This window comes from Symphalangus syndactylus, chromosome 8 (assembly GCF_028878055.3).
Source record: "Symphalangus syndactylus isolate Jambi chromosome 8, NHGRI_mSymSyn1-v2.1_pri, whole genome shotgun sequence".
Taxonomy (NCBI): Eukaryota; Metazoa; Chordata; class Mammalia; order Primates; family Hylobatidae; genus Symphalangus; species Symphalangus syndactylus.
Window position 1 is genome coordinate 37878270 of NC_072430.2, and position 20783 is coordinate 37899052.

The following is a 20783-nucleotide window of genomic DNA, read 5'->3' on the forward strand; positions in this document are numbered from 1 at the left end:
CTTCTGGGTGGCAAGGCATTTTGTATTTATTCATGAAGGGTGGAAGCAGGACAGGCCATCACTCATGAGACAATGCTATGAGGACATGACATAAGAAAGTTCAAAACAATTACTAACACTGGGGTTACAGTACTGCTGCTGGCTTTCTGCAGCTCCTATTGGCCATGTGGTTCCCCCATGTAGAGATGAAAGGAGGTACGTGGTCATGTTCTCAGTGGGTCTTAAACTTGAGCATTGTGTTATACAAGTTTCATTAACAATGGTAAATCAGGACAGCTTCTTTCAAAGGATAAAAGCTTCTGAGAAGTCCACAGGGGCTCCCTGGCCAAACAGCTCTCACCACACAATTGGCTAGTAATTCAATTGTACTCAATAATCAGAAACACACGGAAGGTTTATGGAAGGTTTTACTGTAAAAGGCAGTAAAACAGCAAAAACTCTGGGAAAACACAATAATTCTTTGAATGTTGATTGAATCTAAAGACGAAGCCTTTTCCATGTCTTTCGCCTTCCCTCTAACAGCCAAATTTTAACCATTTTCTAAGGACCAGCCTGAATGCCTTCTTCAAATGAAACATTAGTCAATAACTTCAAAGAATAATTCTCCCGCTTTGTTGTGGCCATAGCAATTATTATCTGGGTCATTAATTTTTGCACATAATATTCAATTTAGCACTTTATTACACATTGCACTGTCTTCTCCTCATATAATCCTCTAATTGCTTTATGTTTTTACTATTTTATCATCAAAAGTTTGAAAGCTGCTTGCTATTAGAAAGCAGATAATATTCTTGGGTTAGGTCCTGGTGGCACTAAGTCTATTGTGCAGATGCAGAAACAGTGTTTCAGTAAATGTTGGGGTGATCTGCATTGTAACCACCCTTGATTTGCTGTATCATGCTTCCAAAACCCGAGTGTAGGGGCATGTCTGCACTCTGCAAAGTGAGTAATCTTTTCCATTTGTCAAAAGTTCATCAGGAACCAAATACGGGGTGGGGATTACAGGTTATTTATCAATTCCACTGAATTTGCTTCACTTGCATTAAGGGACACAGGCCATGTAGAATCAGATAGTACTGGAAGACTGACTACTTTGTAAGCATCCAAGAACAACAGTATTGTCACTAAGGACTTAACAGAACTTTCAACTTCTCAACAACCTGGAACTAACCTTGAACCTCCTGTCAAGATTGAGCTCCTAAGAGCCCCTTCCTCCTTCTCCAGTCTCATTTCTTACCATATGTCGCTAGCTCACAGTGCTACAGCCCTCTCCTGCTTTTAGTCTGTAACACAACGATTCCCAGAGTGCTGCTCCTAAACCAGCAGCATCTGCATCTCCTGGAAGCTTATGAGAAAAGCACACTTTAAGTCTGTACCCAGACCTATTGACTGGGGACAGAATTGAGGAATCTGAGTTGTAACAAGCCCTCCAGGTGGTTCAGATGCCTGCTCATATTCCTGGACCACTGCCTTAACACTTCATGCCCAACCCTATCTTCAAGTTCCTTTGTGCTTCTTGCTGGACCCATGGCCTTAACTGTGCTTTCTCCAGATTCAAATGACTGTTTCATTTTTATTCTTCAAGTTTCAGCTCAAAATGAGCTTTCTCCAAACTATCCTACTGAAGGAAGCCCCCATTAGCAGAACATTTACTCTTCATCATGTCTTCCTATTTACTTAACTCATAACAATTACGTGGACTGTAATTAAATTAATTTCTTTTTAATTGAAAGATAATAGTTGTTTATATTTATGGGATACAATGTTATGTTTTAATATATGTTTACAATACGGAATGGTAAATCAGGCTAATTAACAAATCAATCACCTCACATACTTAGCACTTTTTTGTGGTAAAAACATTCAACATCTATTCTTCTAACGATTTTGAAATTTAAAATACACTATTATTTGCTGTAGACACCATTCTATGCAATAGATTACCAAAGTCTATTCTTGTTGTCTAATTGAAACTTTGTACCCATTGATCAACATCTCTTATTTTTCCATCCATCCCCTCCCCCAGCCTCCTATAGCCACTATTCTATTCTCTATTTCTGTGAGTTCAAATTTCTTAGATTCCACATATAAGTGAGATCATATGGTATCTGTCTTTCTGTCCCTGGCTTATTTCCCTTGGCATAATATCCTCCAGGTTCATCCATGTTGTAAATGAGAGAATTTCCCACTTTTCTTATTTTTTTTAGACGGAGTCTTGCTCAGTCGCCAGGCTGGAGTGCAGTGGCACGATCTCCGCTCACTGCAACCTCTGCCTCCCGGGTTCAAGCAATTCTCCTTCCCCAGCCTCCCAAGTAGCTGAGACTACATGCAGAAACCACCACACCTGGCTAATTTTTGTATTTTTAGTAGAGATGGGATTTCACCGTGTTGGCCAGGATAGTCTCAATCTCTTGACCTCGTGATCCACCCGCCTTGGCCTCCCAAAGAGCTGGGATTACAGGCATGAGCCACCACACCCGGCCTTCCCACTTTTTTTTTAAGGCTGAATAAAACAATCTGTTAAGGGGCTACTATCTAAAATATATAAGAAACTCAAACAACTCAATAGTATGAAAACAAATACCCCAATCAAAAAATGAGCAAAGGTATTGCATCATGTACATATACCACGTTTTCTTTATCCATTCATCTGAGGATGAACACCTAGGTTTCTTCTAATTCTTAGCTATTGTGAATAACGCTGCAATGAACATGGGAATGCAGATATCTCTTTGGTGTACTGCCCTCAATTATTTTGGATTGAAACCCAGAAGCAGGACTGCTGAATCATATGGTAATTCTATTTTTAGTTTTCTGAGGAACCTCCATTCTGTTTTCCATAATGGTTATATTAATGTACATTCCCACCAACAATGCACAAGTGTTCATATTAATTTACATTCCCACCAACAATGCACAAATGTTCCCTTTTCTCCAAGCCTTTGCCAATACTTGCTTTTTTTTTTTTTTTTGTCTTCTTGATAGTAGCTATTGTAATAGGTGCAAGGTGATATCTCATTGTGGTTTTAGTTTGCATTTTCCCAAAGATGAGTGATGTTGAGCATTTTGTTCATATATATGTTGGCCATTTGCATTTCTTCTTTTAAGAAGTGTCTAGTTAGATTCTTTGCTCATTTTTTGATTGGGGTATTTGTTTTCTTATTTTGAGTTGTGTTTCTTATATATTTTGGATAATAGTGCCTTATCAGATATATACTTTACAAATATTTTCTCCCAATCTATGGGTTACTTCCGCACTCTATTAATTGTTTTCTTGATGTGCAGAAGCTTTTTAGTTTCATGCAGTCTCGTTTGTTTATGTTGCCTGTGCTTTTGAAGTCACATCCAAGAAACCCTTTCCCAGAAACAATGTAATAGAGCACTTCCTGTACGTTTTCTTCTAGTAGTTTTATAGTTTCAGGTCTAACATTTGAATCTTTAATATATTTTGAGACAATGTTTGTATATGGTATAAAAAGGGTCCAATTTTATTTTTCTGCATGTAAATATCCATTTTGTCCAATATCATTTATTGAAGAGACCATCCTTTCTCCATTGTATACTTGTGGCACCTTTGTTAAAAAAAATCAGTTAACCATAATGCATAGGTTTATTTTGGGGGTCTCTATCCTGTTCCACTGGTCAGTGTGTCTGGTTTTTGTCAGTACTATTAAGTTCCTGACTGTCTTTCAAATCCTACTGTACCGTAAGCCTCTCAAGGACAGAAGCCTTGTCTGTCTTGGTCGCCTTTACATCTGTAATTTCTGATATTGTATTTGGTATAGCATGAGTGCTCTATTCAAAATATTCAAAATGTTATTGAATAAAAGAAAGAACTAAATAACAAGAAAAAATAAAGAAAGAAATTAAGCCATTCGTTTAGAATTTAAAGCAAAATGGTTCTTGTAACAATTTATCCCTAGAACTTACCAATAAGAGCTCACGTAAGTAATTTCTTACTTGAAACTGTTTTTATTTACATTTTTTCTTAGGGTGGGTGGGGTGGTGGTATTTAATTGGCCATGTGTCCTTTGATTTCAGTTTCACCGGATGCTGACAAGAACTCTTTGGTATTCCCAAGCCCAGGTACAGTATATAATAACTATTGAATGAATGAGAGTCTGGGCTAGACTCTAGAACAACTTCTAGATGATCATTTTCTAAGCTCCTATTCTTACTTCAACCTATTTAAGTACATCCTTTCCTAAACAGAGCCTATTTTATGTCAATGTATTTAATGTATGCATTTCACATAGCAGTGTGTCAAAAAAAAAACAGAAAAACATGTCTTGGGGGAAAAAACCAAAAGCTTCAACAGTGCTTCCCACTAAACATCTATTGATATAAAATAATCTTGTGCAAATCAGAAAGAGGATATAACAATGGACACAGCTTACCTAGCGCTTATTATGAGCCAGACACTATACTAAATGCTTTTAAGATATTAATTCCATTAAGCTTCATAAGCACATGATGAAGCAAATATAATTAAAAGTAGTAAAGAATTAGAGAAACAAATTATCTTCTCATAGATCTCCATAATTTCAAATTTAAATAATTTTAAAAATGTTGATTGAATCAAAAGGCAAAGATTTCAGAAAAGTAAACTGAGGCAGAGAAAAGTTACACAATTTTCCCCAAAATCCATAGGTGGCAAGTGAGAGGGTGAGGTCTCAAAGCCACGCTTGCTAATTGTGCAGCCCACTCACCTAACCTCTCATGGATGTGGGTAAGCCAGAGTGCGGAATGTGCATGTGTGGTGTCATTGGATTAATAAGAGTAACTTGAGGTATTTCTGACCTACAACTGGGAAAAGATGACATCTTGATGTAAGGATTTGTTTGTGTTTTTGTTTTTTACAAGGAAAAATTTCAAATACCATTTCAATTCAGTTAAACAGGAAGATCTAGTTTTGTCCAATTTTATGAACAGAAATCTGTATCAAATGTATATGTTTATAAGCATGACAGACAATTCTAGGGACTTAATAATCATAATTCTTCATAAAACACTCTTCCAAACCAACATAAAATTCCAGACATTCTAAGATAGCACAAATCTATTTAATTGCATATTTACAAAGTCTTTTTTATCATTGTCTTATTAATTATTGATATCTTAAAACATCCAAAGGCCTTAGGAAGTTCCTGTATAGGAATGGTATAAATTATTTTTGCTCTTGATATGTGAATAACTCTCACTAAAATAGTCACATATCCCTTGGAGAAAAAATGGTGACTTTCTTTGTATACTAGAGAAAGTGACAAGACAACAGAAATGTGTCTGGAAAGACTAAATAAGATGTCAATGGTGTTAGTACTTTGGTTTCTAATTTCCAGCTCTGCTTTTAGTTTGCTGGAAAACATGAAATTGCATCTCATTCCCTTATCATTTTATTTATCAGATAATTCTGATGGCTGCCAAAATTTGTTATCATTTTTCTTGAATGTGGGATTGTTCTTCTCATTAAGAATTGTCTGATACAACCATTTTATGACTGTTACTGCTCAAATCCACCCTTACAGCACATGTACACTGATTTAGTCAATTCCTCTTCATGGCCTAGAAAATCAAAAGTTGATAGAGTGTCTTTTATTGTTTGTAGGTCCTTGAAATAGACTTTTTTCCTAAAGCTCACAACACTAGTATCAGAATGCACTTTCCCTCTGTTATTACTCAATAAGACTTAACCAAATCTATGTCTCAGACACCCCAATTTGAAATTCATAAATAGCGCTAAAGCAGCACCAGCTAATTCTAGCCAGACAAGAAGTGGGTGGAGAAATGTAGGGTGCAGCAGGCAGAGGGTAAGGGGGAAAAGGAGAAGTGACAGGTCTGGAGGCCACATCAAGTTTGTCTTCTCAATGTCCATTCCTTTAGAGGGCCAAGGCTGGTTACCCAAGAGTGGGGACCAGGTGAGACTGATCTATCAACATTCACTAACTTTAATCACAAGGAGTGAAGGGCTTAAGTCAGAGTGCTTAGACTCTATGGGTGTAACCTAAATGTGAAGTTATCATAGTGGAACTCTGTGTTAACCATAGAGTTTGCCTGTCCCAGCAAACCACAGCTTCCACGGGAAGGAGCATTATAAGAGTTGCTGATATTCTTGGCTTTGTCCCCACCCAAATCTCATCTTGAATTGTAGCTCCCATAATTCCCACGTGTTGTGGGAGGGACCTGGTGGGAGGTAACTGAATCATGGGGGTAGGTTTTTCCCATGCTATTCTCATGATAGTGAATAAGTCTCATGAGATCTGATGGGTTTATAAAGGGGAGTTCCCCTACACAAGTTCTCTCTTGCCTGCTGCCATGTAAGATGTGACTTTGCTCTTGTTTGCCTTCTGCCATGATTGTGAGGCCTGACCAGCCACATGGAACTATGAGTACATTAAGACTCTTTTTCTTTATAAATTACTCAGTCTTGGGTATATTTTTATTAGCAGCATGAGAACAGAATAATACATGCCATGAACTGTCTAAAGAGATCTTCCTTCTTCAGTTTAATTTTCTACCCCTGGTAAGTGCCTAATCTTTCTATTTTCACATTTTAAAATTTACATTGTTTTATAGGAAAAAAATGAGTGAACAGTAGTTGGTGGAAGGAAAAAAAGTACAGAAAAAAGATGAATATACATAGATTTATGTATATGTGTGTGTATTTATATAAGTCTCATATAAATAAGTCTATAGAAACCCTACAGGGAAATTTTTGAAAATGCGAATGAATTATGAAAGACTCTTACTGCCTACCTGAGCAATCTATAGTCTCTACTGCTAAAATATAAAAATTAAAGAGTTGAGAGGCTTCAGGAGAATGTGATGGCTAATTTTATGTGTCAAAATGACTGAGGTAAGGGATGCCCAGATACCTGGTCATTATATACAATAATAATGAAATATTATTTCCAGGTATGTCTTTGAGGGTATTTACAAATGAGATTAGCATTTTAACTGGTGAAGAGAATAAAGCAGATGGTCCCCAATGTGAGTAGGCATCATCCAATCTGTTGTGGTCCTATTCTGAATAGAAGAAAAAGGCAGAGGAAGGAGGAATTCACTTTCTTTGCTTGAGGTGAGATAGCCATATTCTCTAGCCCTCAGTCATTGGACATTGGTGTTCCTGGTTCTTGGGCTTTTCAAATCAGAGCAGAACTTACACTGTCATGCCACTTCTGCTCCTGCCACCCCATTCCCAGGACTTTGGAATCCAACTGTTTTATTCTCCAGCATACAGACAGCGGACTGTGGAGTTTCTTGGCATTCATAATCATGTGAGCCAATTCCTATTATATATATATATATAAAATATATATATTTTATATATTATATATATAAGATGTATATATCCTATATATGATATATATGATAGCTCTCTGGATAACCCTAACTAATACAGAGGATATTCCTGATAATAAGGATAGCCTATTTACTTAGCTGAATATATGTCTCGGACCCTTCAGCAAAGCTACTTCCATAGCTTTCAGAGTATTTCTAAATTTACAGTGTTGAGTCCCCTTGGCTTTTCTGAAAAGAGTCATTTACAGACAACATAAGATCTATTCATTTTAACTGGAGGAAGCCAAATTCACTTATATTTAGCTTTAAAATAAGAAAGCAAAGATCCCTTAAAAATGTCAAGTGAATCCACTGAGACGCGAATACTCTAGGTCCCATTTTATAGAACATAAGGCAATGCCAGAGAATAGAGTCCTAAATCTTATTATAAAACTTCATTGTCAGAGAGACCTAAGGGTGGCTGTATTCCCAAGATCATGCTTTTTGTCTTGAAGTCAGGACCTATGCCTTACTAAAACTAAGCAAGGCATCAAAATCATTCTTCTCAAGCATGTTCAGATGCTTATGGCTTCCTCTTCTCAAACAGAGGTTTTAAAAAGGTCACATGATTAGAGTGATCAGTGAAAAAGACAAACAATAAAATCTAACATTTGGAGCAGTTTCACTAACACCTTTACTCTCTTCAACCACTTCAACCCTCTCATAATACGTTGGGTATAAATTGGTTACGGCCATGGATGGGAATTGGTTGACTGAGATGGCTTCATGGTGTCTTTATCCCCAATGGCCTTTTATTGGTAATATATCACTAGTAAATGTTTAACAACCAGCACCTCAGGAAAAGGAAAATAAAACTGATTTGTAACACGTGTTGGTTTTATTAGTACTCCCCTCATAGCCAATTTCAAGCCATAACATGTTACCTCATGTAAACTGGCTTACAAAATTCCTAGAAATTCCTGTGCCAGTGCCAGTTCTAGCACAGCACTGCTCTTGATGGTCAATGATCTAAAAAGAATAATTACAGCTTAAGAGTACAGTGATTTACCCACAGCACACTTCCATGACAGTAGAGAGGTGGGAGTTGATACTTGCTTCAGGTAGGGTATTTGTAAGAGGAAGAGGATGGCTGGTAGCATGAAGCCTTCTTCCTCAACCCACCCTATTTTCAGGGGATGCCTGGGTCACAAAGGTCAAATAACTCTTTTCAAAGTGATACACAATCCCTCATAAGTCAATGATTCTTTAGAAAATGTAAACTGAGGAGTCTGTCTGCTTTTCCTTGTTTTCTAGGCACTGACGTAGCGGTCTGCTGGGGGAGTGGAATATACTTTAAAAGAGAGAGAGAAGGAGTTTCAAAGCCCAGTCTCAACAACAAAAAAAAGAGGTAATTTAAAATACTTTGCTCTAACATTGTGCAAATATTATCTAGAAATTTTCAAAATGGTGGGGTTATGAAAACCATCTACCATAAAGTCAGCATGGAGAAAACTCTCAGATACTCTCTGGTCATCTATGTACTCTTTCTGCTTTGGAAATAAGCAAATCCAGACTCACACTATATGGCATAATAGGCAAAAGGTCATGGCCTTTAAAATCCAGTTTAATCACTGACTAGTAATGTGACCTTGGGCTGGTGATATAAACTCTAAACCTCGGGGTCCCCATCTGTATAAGGGAGATACGTATTTCTACTGCATCATATGGTGTGAGGATTAAATGAAAGAACATATGCAAGACCTATAAAGTCACCTATGAAACAGAGACAACAGTATCTATCAGGTAACGTTGTAGTCACAATGGAGATACAACCTGCCAAGTCCTTAGTGTACGCCTTCATCAAGGAGACTCTCAATAAAGATCATCAGCAATTCTGCTGGAAAGGACAATAATCAGGTTTCCTCCTCCCACTTAAGTTAGGTGTACAGTTGATGAGGAGTCCAGAAACAAGATGCATTATGGTAGTGTGCCACACTGACACAGTTGTGTTGTACGCCTCTCTTGTATAATGTGGAAGAAAAGGACACAAGAACAATAATGGGAAGTTCACTGTAATTTATGTCTCTCATTATTTTCCACAATTGAAATCATTTTGAAGAACTTATAGCAGGTCAAGTACTATATTTTATAACAAAAAATATAATGGAGAACATGACACAATCTTCAGTTTGGGAGAATATGAGGTGGAGGACAATATTCATCATAGTAAAGACAGTTGGGGAATTAAAATTTCCTTTACCTACTAAAGGTGTTTGACTAATTCTAACTCTGTTCTAAAATGCCTTTAAAGAATCTTGAGATTTCCAAGGCATCTGAACCCAATACATTGATTGACTTTCTCAAAATAGCCAGCACTTAGCACCCAGATCCAATGGATCCTGGATCCCCTGACCACCTGTTCACATCTGGGCAGAGGAACACCTTACATTTCTAGAAAAAAAGTCATTGAACTTCAGAAATAAAACCTGCTAAAAGAAGTTATAATTAAAGGTGGAATACGAAGATTCTAATTAATCACCTAATACAAAAAAAGAGTTATTCTTTTATTTCTCATAGTTTATGTCATCTGCCTCACGCCCAACAGGTCAATTCTAATATTTCTTTTATAGTTCTGCAGCTCCTTTCTTCCATGAATAGGCTTTTAGGAAATCTCTTCCTTTCCACTAATACCCTTCTTAAAAACAAAAAGGAATTAGAAAGTTACTTCTGAATGTTCTGTAGAAACTGTCATTCTGTCCGAAGTACACTGATACAAAGACTGCACTGCTCAGCAAGGCAACCTCCCTCCTGTGGATGACAGGAGTACTGTGGAGAGCTCCTATCTCCTCTATTGACCGAGAGAGATGTAGATTCTGGCCTGAAACCAGGAAAGTTGGTAAACTTCTTCCTTGATATCCTTTGTCATAATGTGAAAATATATGTGCTACTAACCAGAACAACAGTGTAGCAGTGGAGAGGGGTGTGCAGCAAACAGGAGAAAGAGTTCACTTTCTTTCTAGCTCTTCGAGGTTTCATGCGAAAGGGAAACTTGTTTACCTCCTTGACCGAGTAAAGTAACAGGCACTGGGGGCATGTCTTTCCCTCTGTCTCAGAATATGCTGCTTCACTCCTGACTCTGCTCTCTGTTTCTAGTTTCTGTCTGCATCACTCCTTCTCCATTCTAGTGTCAGAGTGATCTTGATAAAATGAAAATCTAACCCAAATCTCTGTCCTCCTTACAGCATCCTTGGGATAAAGTCCAACTTCTTACAGGAAAAGTCTGTCATCACCTGTCTCTATCCTACCACTCCCATTTCATCTGCTATCATATCCCCACACGCACATTATTTCAGCCACATTGAGCTTGTTGTAGGTTTCTAAATAAGCCAAGCTCTCGAATGTGCTTCCATCGTTCATGCATCTAAAACGTGCTTGTCCGTCAGACTCAGCTCAAACTCTGTCTGAGAAGATATCCCCTGAGCACTCCCCATGACCACCACGACCCTACACGATCCAGTGTGTTCCTTCATGCTCACATGGCGGGACACATATCTCTAGGATAGCAGTTTTCACTTTGCATTGTAATTATTGGCTGATCGCCTGTGGAATTCTTAGAAGTTAGAGACTGCATCTCATCTGCAGTATCCTAGCATCCCTAGTACCTAGTCCCTGATACACAGGCATAGCTGACACTAACTTCCTGTTAAATTCAACAACACATTCACTGGAGAAGTCAAAATTTTTTAAATAAAAAATAAAACACTACCCCAACCACACAATAACAAGAGGACTTAAGCTGTTGACTCATCTAGACTCATTATGTCACTTCTTACACCTCATTGTTATATTTCCTTCTGAATACATTTTTGTCTAGGCTTCCGACTGCCTCATTTCCTTGTCATATGTCTTCACTACCCTTCATACTTCATGGTAATTAGTACTATCTATACTCACAGGTTGTAGCTGAAAAAGCCAGCTTGTGAGTAATAGTCCACACCCCTATGTTAGGAAACAAAAAACTAAAAGCTTTTCCTATAAAACAGGGAAAGAGTAAGACGGCCCCAAATAATTGAAAAGAATAGCAGCTCCTGCCACAAACAAACAGACTATCAAGTCATTACAAGAATGGAGGAAAGTTCGTGCCAATGGAGTAATAATGTTAAAACCATATCGATGCCTAGACTGCTTCCATAAAAGGAAACATCAAGATATTCCAAACCACTATGTCCCTAAATCTGTATCTACGCTTTGGTGAACAATTTACTTTAGGCATAGAAATCAATCACTCACTTCTCCCTACAAACCATTATTCCTTTGGATTAGAACTTTCAGATTATTTTGCCATGTCTGGATTCTCTAGGTGAGAGAATACGCTAAGCTCTGGGAATTCAAAATCCATATAGTTCTTACCCTGCGTAATAGTAAAGTCAGGGAAGAGATGTAGTTGTCTAGTTTAATCCGCTAAATCCAGTCCTAAGGAGCTTCAACCTCCTTGGATTGTCTTGCATTGCAGATCAAATCCTGCCCGCTTCTCTCTCCCTTCCATTTACAGAGTAATATATAGTGGATCTTTCTTGACAATTAAACATAATGTCTAAAACAACAGTATTGCCACAAGGGCCCTCTATACTTTGAAACTGAAAGCTATTGTAAAGCTTCCTCTGACTTTAAGTCCTAACTAGTGTATATTCTTTTATTTAATTTAAATATATACTAAAATATATGTGAATCTGCTAAGAGGCAATAAAGAAAAACAAAGTTATGGTAAAATAGTGAGAGAGAGTCTTTATTGGTGGGCGTCTTCTGGAGAGATAGGCGCTTGTACTGGTTAGCTACAGGGCATATAACAAGTAAGTCACGGCAAAGTCAATGATCTTTTTAGATGAAAAGTAATTTTTTGAAAGTTACCTTTGCCTTAACCACTTCTAACGATTTGGACTGACTGCAAACTCAGCAGAGGTCCTGAGGCTCAGTCTCCTGCTTGACAATCAGCCAAAAGACACCTAAAATGCTTGTTCCTCCCTTGTTATTCTGAGTCATAGCAGCCTGGCACCATAGGATCAGTGGGCCATTACTGACTTTGTAAGATGCCTCTTTGAATAGTGGACAAAGTAGTTCCTGCAATAGATACTCACTAACATCTCACATATGGTATTTTATAGGGTATTCAGTATTAAAATGACAGATCATCTTCTTCCTCAAGAGTACTTTTTTCCTGAGATCACAAAACAGGAAATTAAAGTGCTCAACCAAAATCCCCAATAGAAAATATAAACCTCTGAAACATTTTAATGACATTAATGTCTCCCAAATGCCCAGAAATATTTAAAACTTTAAAACTAGTTAAGAGAAGCTGGACGCGGTGGCTCACGCTTGTAATCCCAGCACTTTGGGAGGCCGAGGCAGGCGGATCACGAGGTCAGGAGATCGAGACCACAGTGAAATCTCGTCTCTACTAAAAATACAAAAAATTAGCCGGGCGTGGTGGCGGGTGCCTGTAGTCCCAGCTACTCGGAGAGGCTGAGGCAGGAGAATGGCGTGAACCCAGGAGGCGGAGCTTGCAGTGAGCCGAGATTGCGCCACTGCACTCCAGCCTGGGCGACAGAGCGAGACTCCATCTCAAAAAAAAAAAAAAAAAAAACTAGTTAAGAGAAAATGACATTCTCTTTCATAAAGCCCAAGTACTTAAATGTCCTGCTCTAGAAAATGACCTCCCTGACCCAGAAAATAATAAATTAAGGGCTCAATTGGCCTTTTTTTTTTTCATTCCAAGTTCTTTCTTCTATCTATGGTGAATAAATTAAGAGGAGCCAACCCCTCCATGGCAACTACTTGGAGAGGTATTCATCATTTCCAGAGTAAATTAATGTGTTTGTGGATAGTCACAGTACGGGATGCTGTCAAAACACTTTGCTACCCCCCAAAATGGAATCATGTTTCTTTCTCCATGAGGTCTCCTCTTGATAGCTATTTTTCCTGCACTGATCTGGGTTATCTGTCACCCTTTCAGAAGAACACAGGGTTCAGCCACCTCCCCGCAATTGCTGCTGTCCAAGAGGTGTGACAGCTTGAAGATCTCTAAAGAAAAGATACCAAGGGTTACACAGGGCATCTTTCAGTCCAAAGTGGTAATGGGAACAAGAACCTTCTCTACCTTGCAGGTCAGCTTTGGTCAACGCAACTTTGTTAGCAAAAGAACAGAAAAAGCGAAAACAATAACCAGAGGTTAGTAAGAGGTAGAATAAACCAGGATAACATTACAGAAATGAAAACGCCATCTGCATAACCATCACTCAGACAGACAATTGAAATGCTCTACAGGTTCACCAGAGACAGCAAAGACGGGGTTGAGGAGTAGGGCAGAGAGGGACGCGCAGACCAGGAACAGAGCCGGCCTCCTCAGAGCCAAGTCAGCAGAGCAGGGCAGGGGTGCATCAGACTTGACAAAGCACAGGCAATGGGCAACAAGAGCTTTCTCACATCCACACAGCCAACCTCGGGGAGTGCATGGTCAGACTGAAAAACACGTGTGTGCAATCAGATGGAGCCCACAGAAACAATTCTAAACATTAGGAGTTGAGCATGAAAGAGTCACTTGAGTGTACCCCTTGTGCCCTCTTGCAAACACCACCCAGGAATTTGGCACTAGAATTAGACATTTGGATCATGGTGATTTGGGAACACCAAAAAGCTCAATTTGTTTAATTTTAAAAATATATCCAAACCCAAATAGTTGTGGGCAAAAGGGCACCAGACTAATGTCATTTTTATTTATTCATGCCAGTTTCAAAACAAAGCAGGTGTATTTCTTTCAGATGTTTATCATCTGCAATTGTGAAACCACATTTCTAGCTGATCATGCCTTGGCCTCTGCAGCAAAGCTGGCCTCAATATAGGAAGATACATTTACCAGCCACGTATTAAGTCAAGTATGATTTTTTTAAAAACCCTAGCTTAAATTGAGAGGTATCCAGTTACAACTAAATGTTGACTAGGAGTTGCCCGGAAATTGCACTTAATATCTAAATTATACACTTTGCATCTATCAGAGACATAAAATCAAATACTAGTTTCAAGATTTTTTTCTTTTTTGCTACTCATACTTGAGAGCTGAAGAGTAGTAAATCAGTATGTTTTTAAATAATTTTGCTAGCACTTTGGTAGGCCGAGGCGGGCGGATCACCTGAGGTCAAGAGTTCAAGACCAGCCTGGCCAACATGATAAAACCCCATCTCTACTAAAAATACAAAAATTAGCCGGGTATGGTGGCAGGCACCTGTAATCCCAGCTACTTGGGAGGCTGAGGCAGGAGAATCGCTTGAAGCTGGGAGGTGGAGGTTGCAGTGAGCCAAGATCACGCCACTGCACTCCAGCCTGGGCAACAAGAGCAAAACTCCATCTCACTCACTCACTCGATCAATCAATAAAATAAATAAAAATAATTTTGGACTCTTTTGCCTTTTATTTTACCTGCTGTCATGGGTCTGATATAATAGGGAAGGTAATACATTTACTACCTAGGGATCTTAAAGTGTCATTGTCAATGACTTTGATAGAAACACATATTAAATGTAGATAGATACAGATATTTATCTATCTGTGTGTGTGTGTGTGTATATGTTTATCTGTGTATTCTAGATTTGCTAGAATAAAACATATCTTGAAGAGATTCTGGTCTTAGTTCTTAGTTATAAAACCTCATCCCCCATTTGTTTACTATTCTAAACAAAAGAAATGATAAATTAGGAAACATGTTCTGTTTCCTGTGGTCCTCATACTACCTAATGCTCAAAGGCTTTCTTGGGGGTCTCATGCTCTACACAAGAGATTCAGAATAAAAATGATGCCTTTTTGCAGTGTCTCCAATGTTCTGTGCTCTCCCTTTACCTCCCCACCATCTTACACAGAACCCTAAAACGCTCCTGGGGTCCTTGCAAGGGCTTATTCACAGTGGTACAAACTTCCAAAGACAGTAATTTATGCCTTAACCCACTTTGGGCCATTTTTCCTGGCCACTTAGGCTAATTATCCAAGTCATTTGTGTACAATCAACAAGGACTTTCTTGCCTCAGCACTCACCCTCCACTTCATCCCACCCAGCGGGGTAGGCATAATGCTCAGTGGGTAACCGTTGTAATTATCTCCATGGCAATAGAGTGCAGTGCTATTAGGCTCATGGGACTCACCATAGATTCAGATGGTGGAGCCATCAAGCCACAATATCTGGCTTTGAACAATCAACCATACTCAGAGGAAGGTCGGAGCTCTCTGTAATGCATGTGATGAGTAATGCCAAACTGCACATAGAGCTGTAGATAGGGATAGGGACATTTTCCCCAACTCGTTATGTAATTTCTTTTTGCTGATGCTCTTACTGCTTCTCTTAAAACTCTCTTAAGTGAGGTCATTCTCCCTTTATATTATACATTTTAGTACCCTTTTATAAAGTTTAGACATCTTTTTAATCCAATACTATAGCTTTATTTATTTATACCTTAATTTTTGTATTCTGTATACCTGTACTACCAATACAGTAGCCATTGACATGTGTATTGAGCACTTTAAATGCATGTAGCCCCTGAGTTGAGGTGTGCTGCAAGTATAAAATACATACTCAAGTTTAGAGGCTTAATATGAAAAAAAGTGTAAAATATTGATAATTTTATCTCTATTACATTCTGAAATAATATTTTGGGTATATTTAGTTAAATTGAATAAAATACAAAATTAAAATAAATTTGACCTGTTACTTTATACCTTTTTGAAATGTAGCTACTAGGAAATTTATAATTGCATGTGTTACATGTATCTATTGGAAAACATTGACATAGAGTTAAATGGATGATTCCTGTTAACTTTTAAATCTGAAGAACTGATGGCATGATAAAAATTATGTAACATTTGATCAGTATCTTATGCTTTCTAATATGTGCTCTTATATTGTGATTTGACTTCATATGATTAATTACTCCAGGATAAAAGGAATTACTGCCATTCCACAATCTTCTAAACTACTATATTCAATTTAATTCCAAATACTACATCTATTCCAGGATTGCCCTTTAATACACAAAAGAACTAAAAGCAAGCCAAGGAGACAAAAATCCTTGATTGAATGAAATTTTTCATTTCTAGGAGCAAAGTGGCTGCTTTAAGGGCTTAGTGATTCCCAACCTCCTGTCCCTTTATACACACACACACACACACACACACACACACATACACACACACTACATACTACAAACACCATATTTGGCCAAGAGAATTTAAGAAATATTTCTGGATAAAGGAAAAATGGAGTGGGTTATAGGAATGAACATTCCTATTACCAGTGCAAAATACAAAAATAACTCTTAGGCAAAGGGAAACAATTTCCATAACTCCAAGTCAGCCTGATAAGCTGAGAGGAAGCTTTTATAAAAGTGTGTTTACGATGATGAGCGAACCCAGATGGAAGCTGTTTAAGAACAGAAGCGATACATGAAGTTGAACACAGAAGAGGAATGAACAGATTTGATGTGGTAAATTAACAACTGATACAAGGAAACACAATATATTGCACAAACACAGGACCATAAGGCTCAACCAAAAGGCTCAAAAAGAAAAAAAGGAAATAATTACATAGATCCTTGGTCAGGCAACTTTTTTGCCTTTCAAGTTAGGTAAGAGTCACGTTTTCAGCCAACCCAAGGCTACTAGGGAAGGCTGAATGTGTTCACTTCTGCCATCTGCTGGTTAAAACTAGATTGTTTACATTGCAAAGAATTGTTGGATTCAGGAAGACCTGTAAAATTCATTTAATATCTCTAGAGACAGTGGATCATCTACAGGAACAGGCTGAGCATGATTTGTTGTGCTGCATGGGTAGACATGCAGTATTATTAGATGTTTGACATAAAATAATATTTGTAAACAATAATCCTACCATTCATCGAGTACCTACTACATACCAGGCATTTTATGTGTATTTCTGATTTCCTTACATTCAAGGTAAATTTTATTGCCCTGTTTTATAGGTAAGAAAGATATAGCTTAGAGAAGTTACATCACCTTCCAAATGTCACATAGCTAACAAGAGCTACTACCTGGAGCTGAATCCAGGTCTTTCTAATATCAAAGCCCATAATGTTCCATTTTACCACCCTAAAGAACTGCCTAGCAATGCCTGATAACTAGTAAGTACTTAATAAATGTTAGTTCCCTTCCATCATCATGGCATTTGGACATCGTTTTCCTATCACCTGCTAGATTTGCATTAAATAATGCAGTCACTATCAGCCAAAATAAGAAACATTTTATTAATTAGTGACACCTACATAAAATCTCTGATTTTCCCCTCATCATGTATTAAAGTATCAATAAAAGTCTCCAGTGCTCTTTCAGCCATTCTGGAAGCCAAGGTACACATTGGAAGAAGCCTGATGTCAATGCCAGGGAAGTTTTTTATTTTATTTTATTTTTATTGGCAAGTATGTGATACTCAGAAAACATCTGCCAACATACATTCCTGGAGCCTGTGGCACATGTCTTGACATACTGAACCAGTGACAAGATGACACTGATGGTGATGCAATGTCACATGGCAAATGAGAATGAGACAGAACTGGTCAACTGAGGAAGGAGGCACTGGCAGAGGAAGCAAAGAGGCTTGGTGCTTGCAACAAGGCTGTAGCTTAACAAGAAAAAAATAGGTTGTACCTTCACAGCCACGCTCGATCTGTCCGCTCCGATGAAGAGCATCATTGATGAGGTCTGGCAGGCGTCCATTCAAGTCCACTGATGCCAGACAGCCCTGAAAGCCATCTCGAGAGGCCACAAGCTTTGGGAGGTTGCTGTACATGCCTTGGGCCAGACCAGCCATGTAGAGATCACCTGAAAGGGAAAGTAAGTAGAAAAAGAGAATGAGTAAAGGATGTGGTGACCATGTCAACTAGTTTGATACACTTGAGATAATTCATCAGATAAGTGATAAGATAGCTGGGGGGTACACAGCATAAATGAGATTAGCACCAGAGTTTCTACCCTGCAAAAAAAGGAAACCAACATTTATTATGTGTCATACATTTTATATACATCATCTCAAAAATTTAATCATCATAGATGGAGTAAAGATTAACAATATTGTCAACAAAGCAAGCATTTATTGAGTGCTTTTTATGTGCTTGTTACCAATAATATGCTGAGGGTTTTACAGACATTCCATCAAAACTTATCATAACCTATACAGAAACTAACAATTACTATCCTCATTTTGCAGAGAAAAGTAAGTGTAAGCTGAACAAGGCTAAGACAGTTTACTGATGACACCAGACATTAAATGATTCAGCTGAAATTCCAAATCCTATATTCCTTCCTCTGTATTATGGCCCCTCCCACACTTTGACACTTATCCTGTCATCTCTCAGCCCCCACAGCATGACATTCCCGAGGTTATCAGAGAAAATGAATGATTCCTTGATGAGTCGTCTAAGTAAAAACGGAAAAAATTGCATTACAGGATAATTCAACATTGTTAAAACAGGATATGGATGATGTACCAAAAATGCATGGCACTCTGAACCTGTGATTTGCCTCCGGAAACAGTCTACCTATTGTAAGAAAAGCTCTATTAAAAACTAAATTTCTTTACAAGGTTTACCTTTCAAATCCAGATTTTTGGCACCATTGATAACCTGAGTGACCACTTTGGTGTCCACTTTCAGGCTATGAGTGTTACTATTGTCCCGAGTGATGACGACATTGTGCCACTGGTTGTCGTTCAGGGGGCGGTCACTGTTGCCTTTGATCACATTGGGACCGTTTCCGAGGTCAAAAACGTAGTGTATATACCTAGGGAAAAAAAAAAAAAAAAAAACCAATAATTGGAAAATCCCTGAAGTGGTTTAATGGCTATATGTGTGTAACTGACATAGGGGGCTTCAAATCCCCCGTGCTAAATTGGCATAATGCAGGAATAATTTAAATCTTGACATGAGGTTACAAGAATAGTCAGATTTTATTCTATCATGCTTCAGTATAATTCCATACTCATCGAGTCCATTTCATTAACACTACCTACTAATACTCTCCAGAGTCAAAGTAGCCCAGGTTGTATACTACAAAACATAAGGGGGTGACTTTTAAATTCATCGTCAACCATTAATCTGTTTTGGTTTTTGTTTTGACTATTTTCTAATACATGGTAGTAAAATGTCTTGAGGAAAGGGTGGCTTCTAAAAGCTTGCATATATGGGCTAACGGTAGGATTTAAAATATTTGTTTCATCTTTTGGTATAAATTGGGTGGTTGTAGTTAGTAATACTCAAGAATTAGATGCAACACAAATCATAGCCCTCTTTTGCAAAAATAAGCTTTTCTTCTATAGTTTTAAAGGGCTACATTTCATAGTAAAAAGTTTGTTAGTGTTGAGTTAGTGGAAGACCTTTAAATTAAATCATAAGCCTCTCTCCTTTCCAGACCTAATAATTTTATGGATCCATTTAATCAAGGAAGATGCAAGAATGTGTCAGGAATGAAGGGTAGGGAGTAGAATAGACAAGTTATTTTTATGTCCATATTTTACATAGAGCTTCAGCAGATTAAAAGTGTCCAACGTAAGTCATGATCCCTTCTACTTACCCCTTGACAAGCTCGACTGCAATGAAGTCATTGCCATCACCACTATTGAAGAGAATGAAGCCATCTGGTGAGGTGGTCTTGAACTGGAAGAAGAGGTGCATGGAGGTGTAAGCCTGAAGAGTAGCGAGGCTCAGGTAGCTGCTCTTGGTCTTAAAGGTGACAGGGTCAGCAATGATGTTCCTTAGTCCAAAACGAGCCTTCAGCTCACAATAATCAATGTCACCATTTTTGCACAAGTCAATGTAGAGAAGGCCATTAAACATGAGGCTCTGCAGATGGCCAATGAAGCTGGAGGGGACAACGGAGATGTAACGTTTCTCAGTCATGATTCCTGTTTCAATGTTGTGGAACTCCAAACGGGTATGGTCTCCCACCATTGTACCTGTGAAAATTGTAAATGAGGTACAAACAGAAGAAGTTACCATCATTCATCACAAAACTCTCAAGTATATTTTTTGGGTGTAACTTGTTTCCACACAGAATACTCAGTTTTCTTGGGTGAGTTCCAGAAAACCAAATACTCAATGTGGTAGATACCTTACTTGACCTCAATCTGGGCGCTGAGGACTAGCCTTGCCCAAATTACATGTTCTGAATCCCATGCTCTCATGCAGCTGCTCAGCATGGCTCATCATATAAGGGGAAATATGAGGTCATGAGTAACCCAGGCTAAAGGATACAACTATTTATTGGTATTCTCCATTCAGGAGAATCACTGGACACTAATACACACTATAAGAAGAAAGGCCTTTTTGCTCTGACCCTTGTAAAGACACAACAAACAAGTCTTGGGCATTCACTACCAAGTATTTTTTCTCGTAATAACTCACCACTTAGTACTTGTGGGAAGGATTCTATTATAGAATATCAGTTGACTTTACCTGCCC

General features: G+C 38.3%; 1 protein-coding gene across 13 annotated transcripts in view; it reads right to left on the bottom strand.

Moving 5' to 3' along the window:
* NRXN3 (neurexin 3) overlaps window positions 1-20783 on the bottom strand; it is a 1686195-nt gene that overhangs the window by 858434 nt on the left and 806978 nt on the right. For 9 of the 13 annotated variants that reach the window (XM_055288601.2, XM_055288596.2, XM_055288588.2 and 6 more), the window contains exons 13-16: window positions 19897-20278; window positions 18917-19107; window positions 17977-18150; window positions 13433-13459 (exon numbers count right to left, since the gene is read on the bottom strand). In XM_055288601.2, the coding sequence (XP_055144576.1) occupies window positions 13433-13459; window positions 17977-18150; window positions 18917-19107; window positions 19897-20278 (774 nt within the window). The remainder of the gene's footprint in view (window positions 1-13432; window positions 13460-17976; window positions 18151-18916; window positions 19108-19896; window positions 20279-20783) is intronic. The other 4 variants (XM_055288598.2, XM_055288594.2, XM_055288597.2 and 1 more) reach the window with 1 other exon arrangement.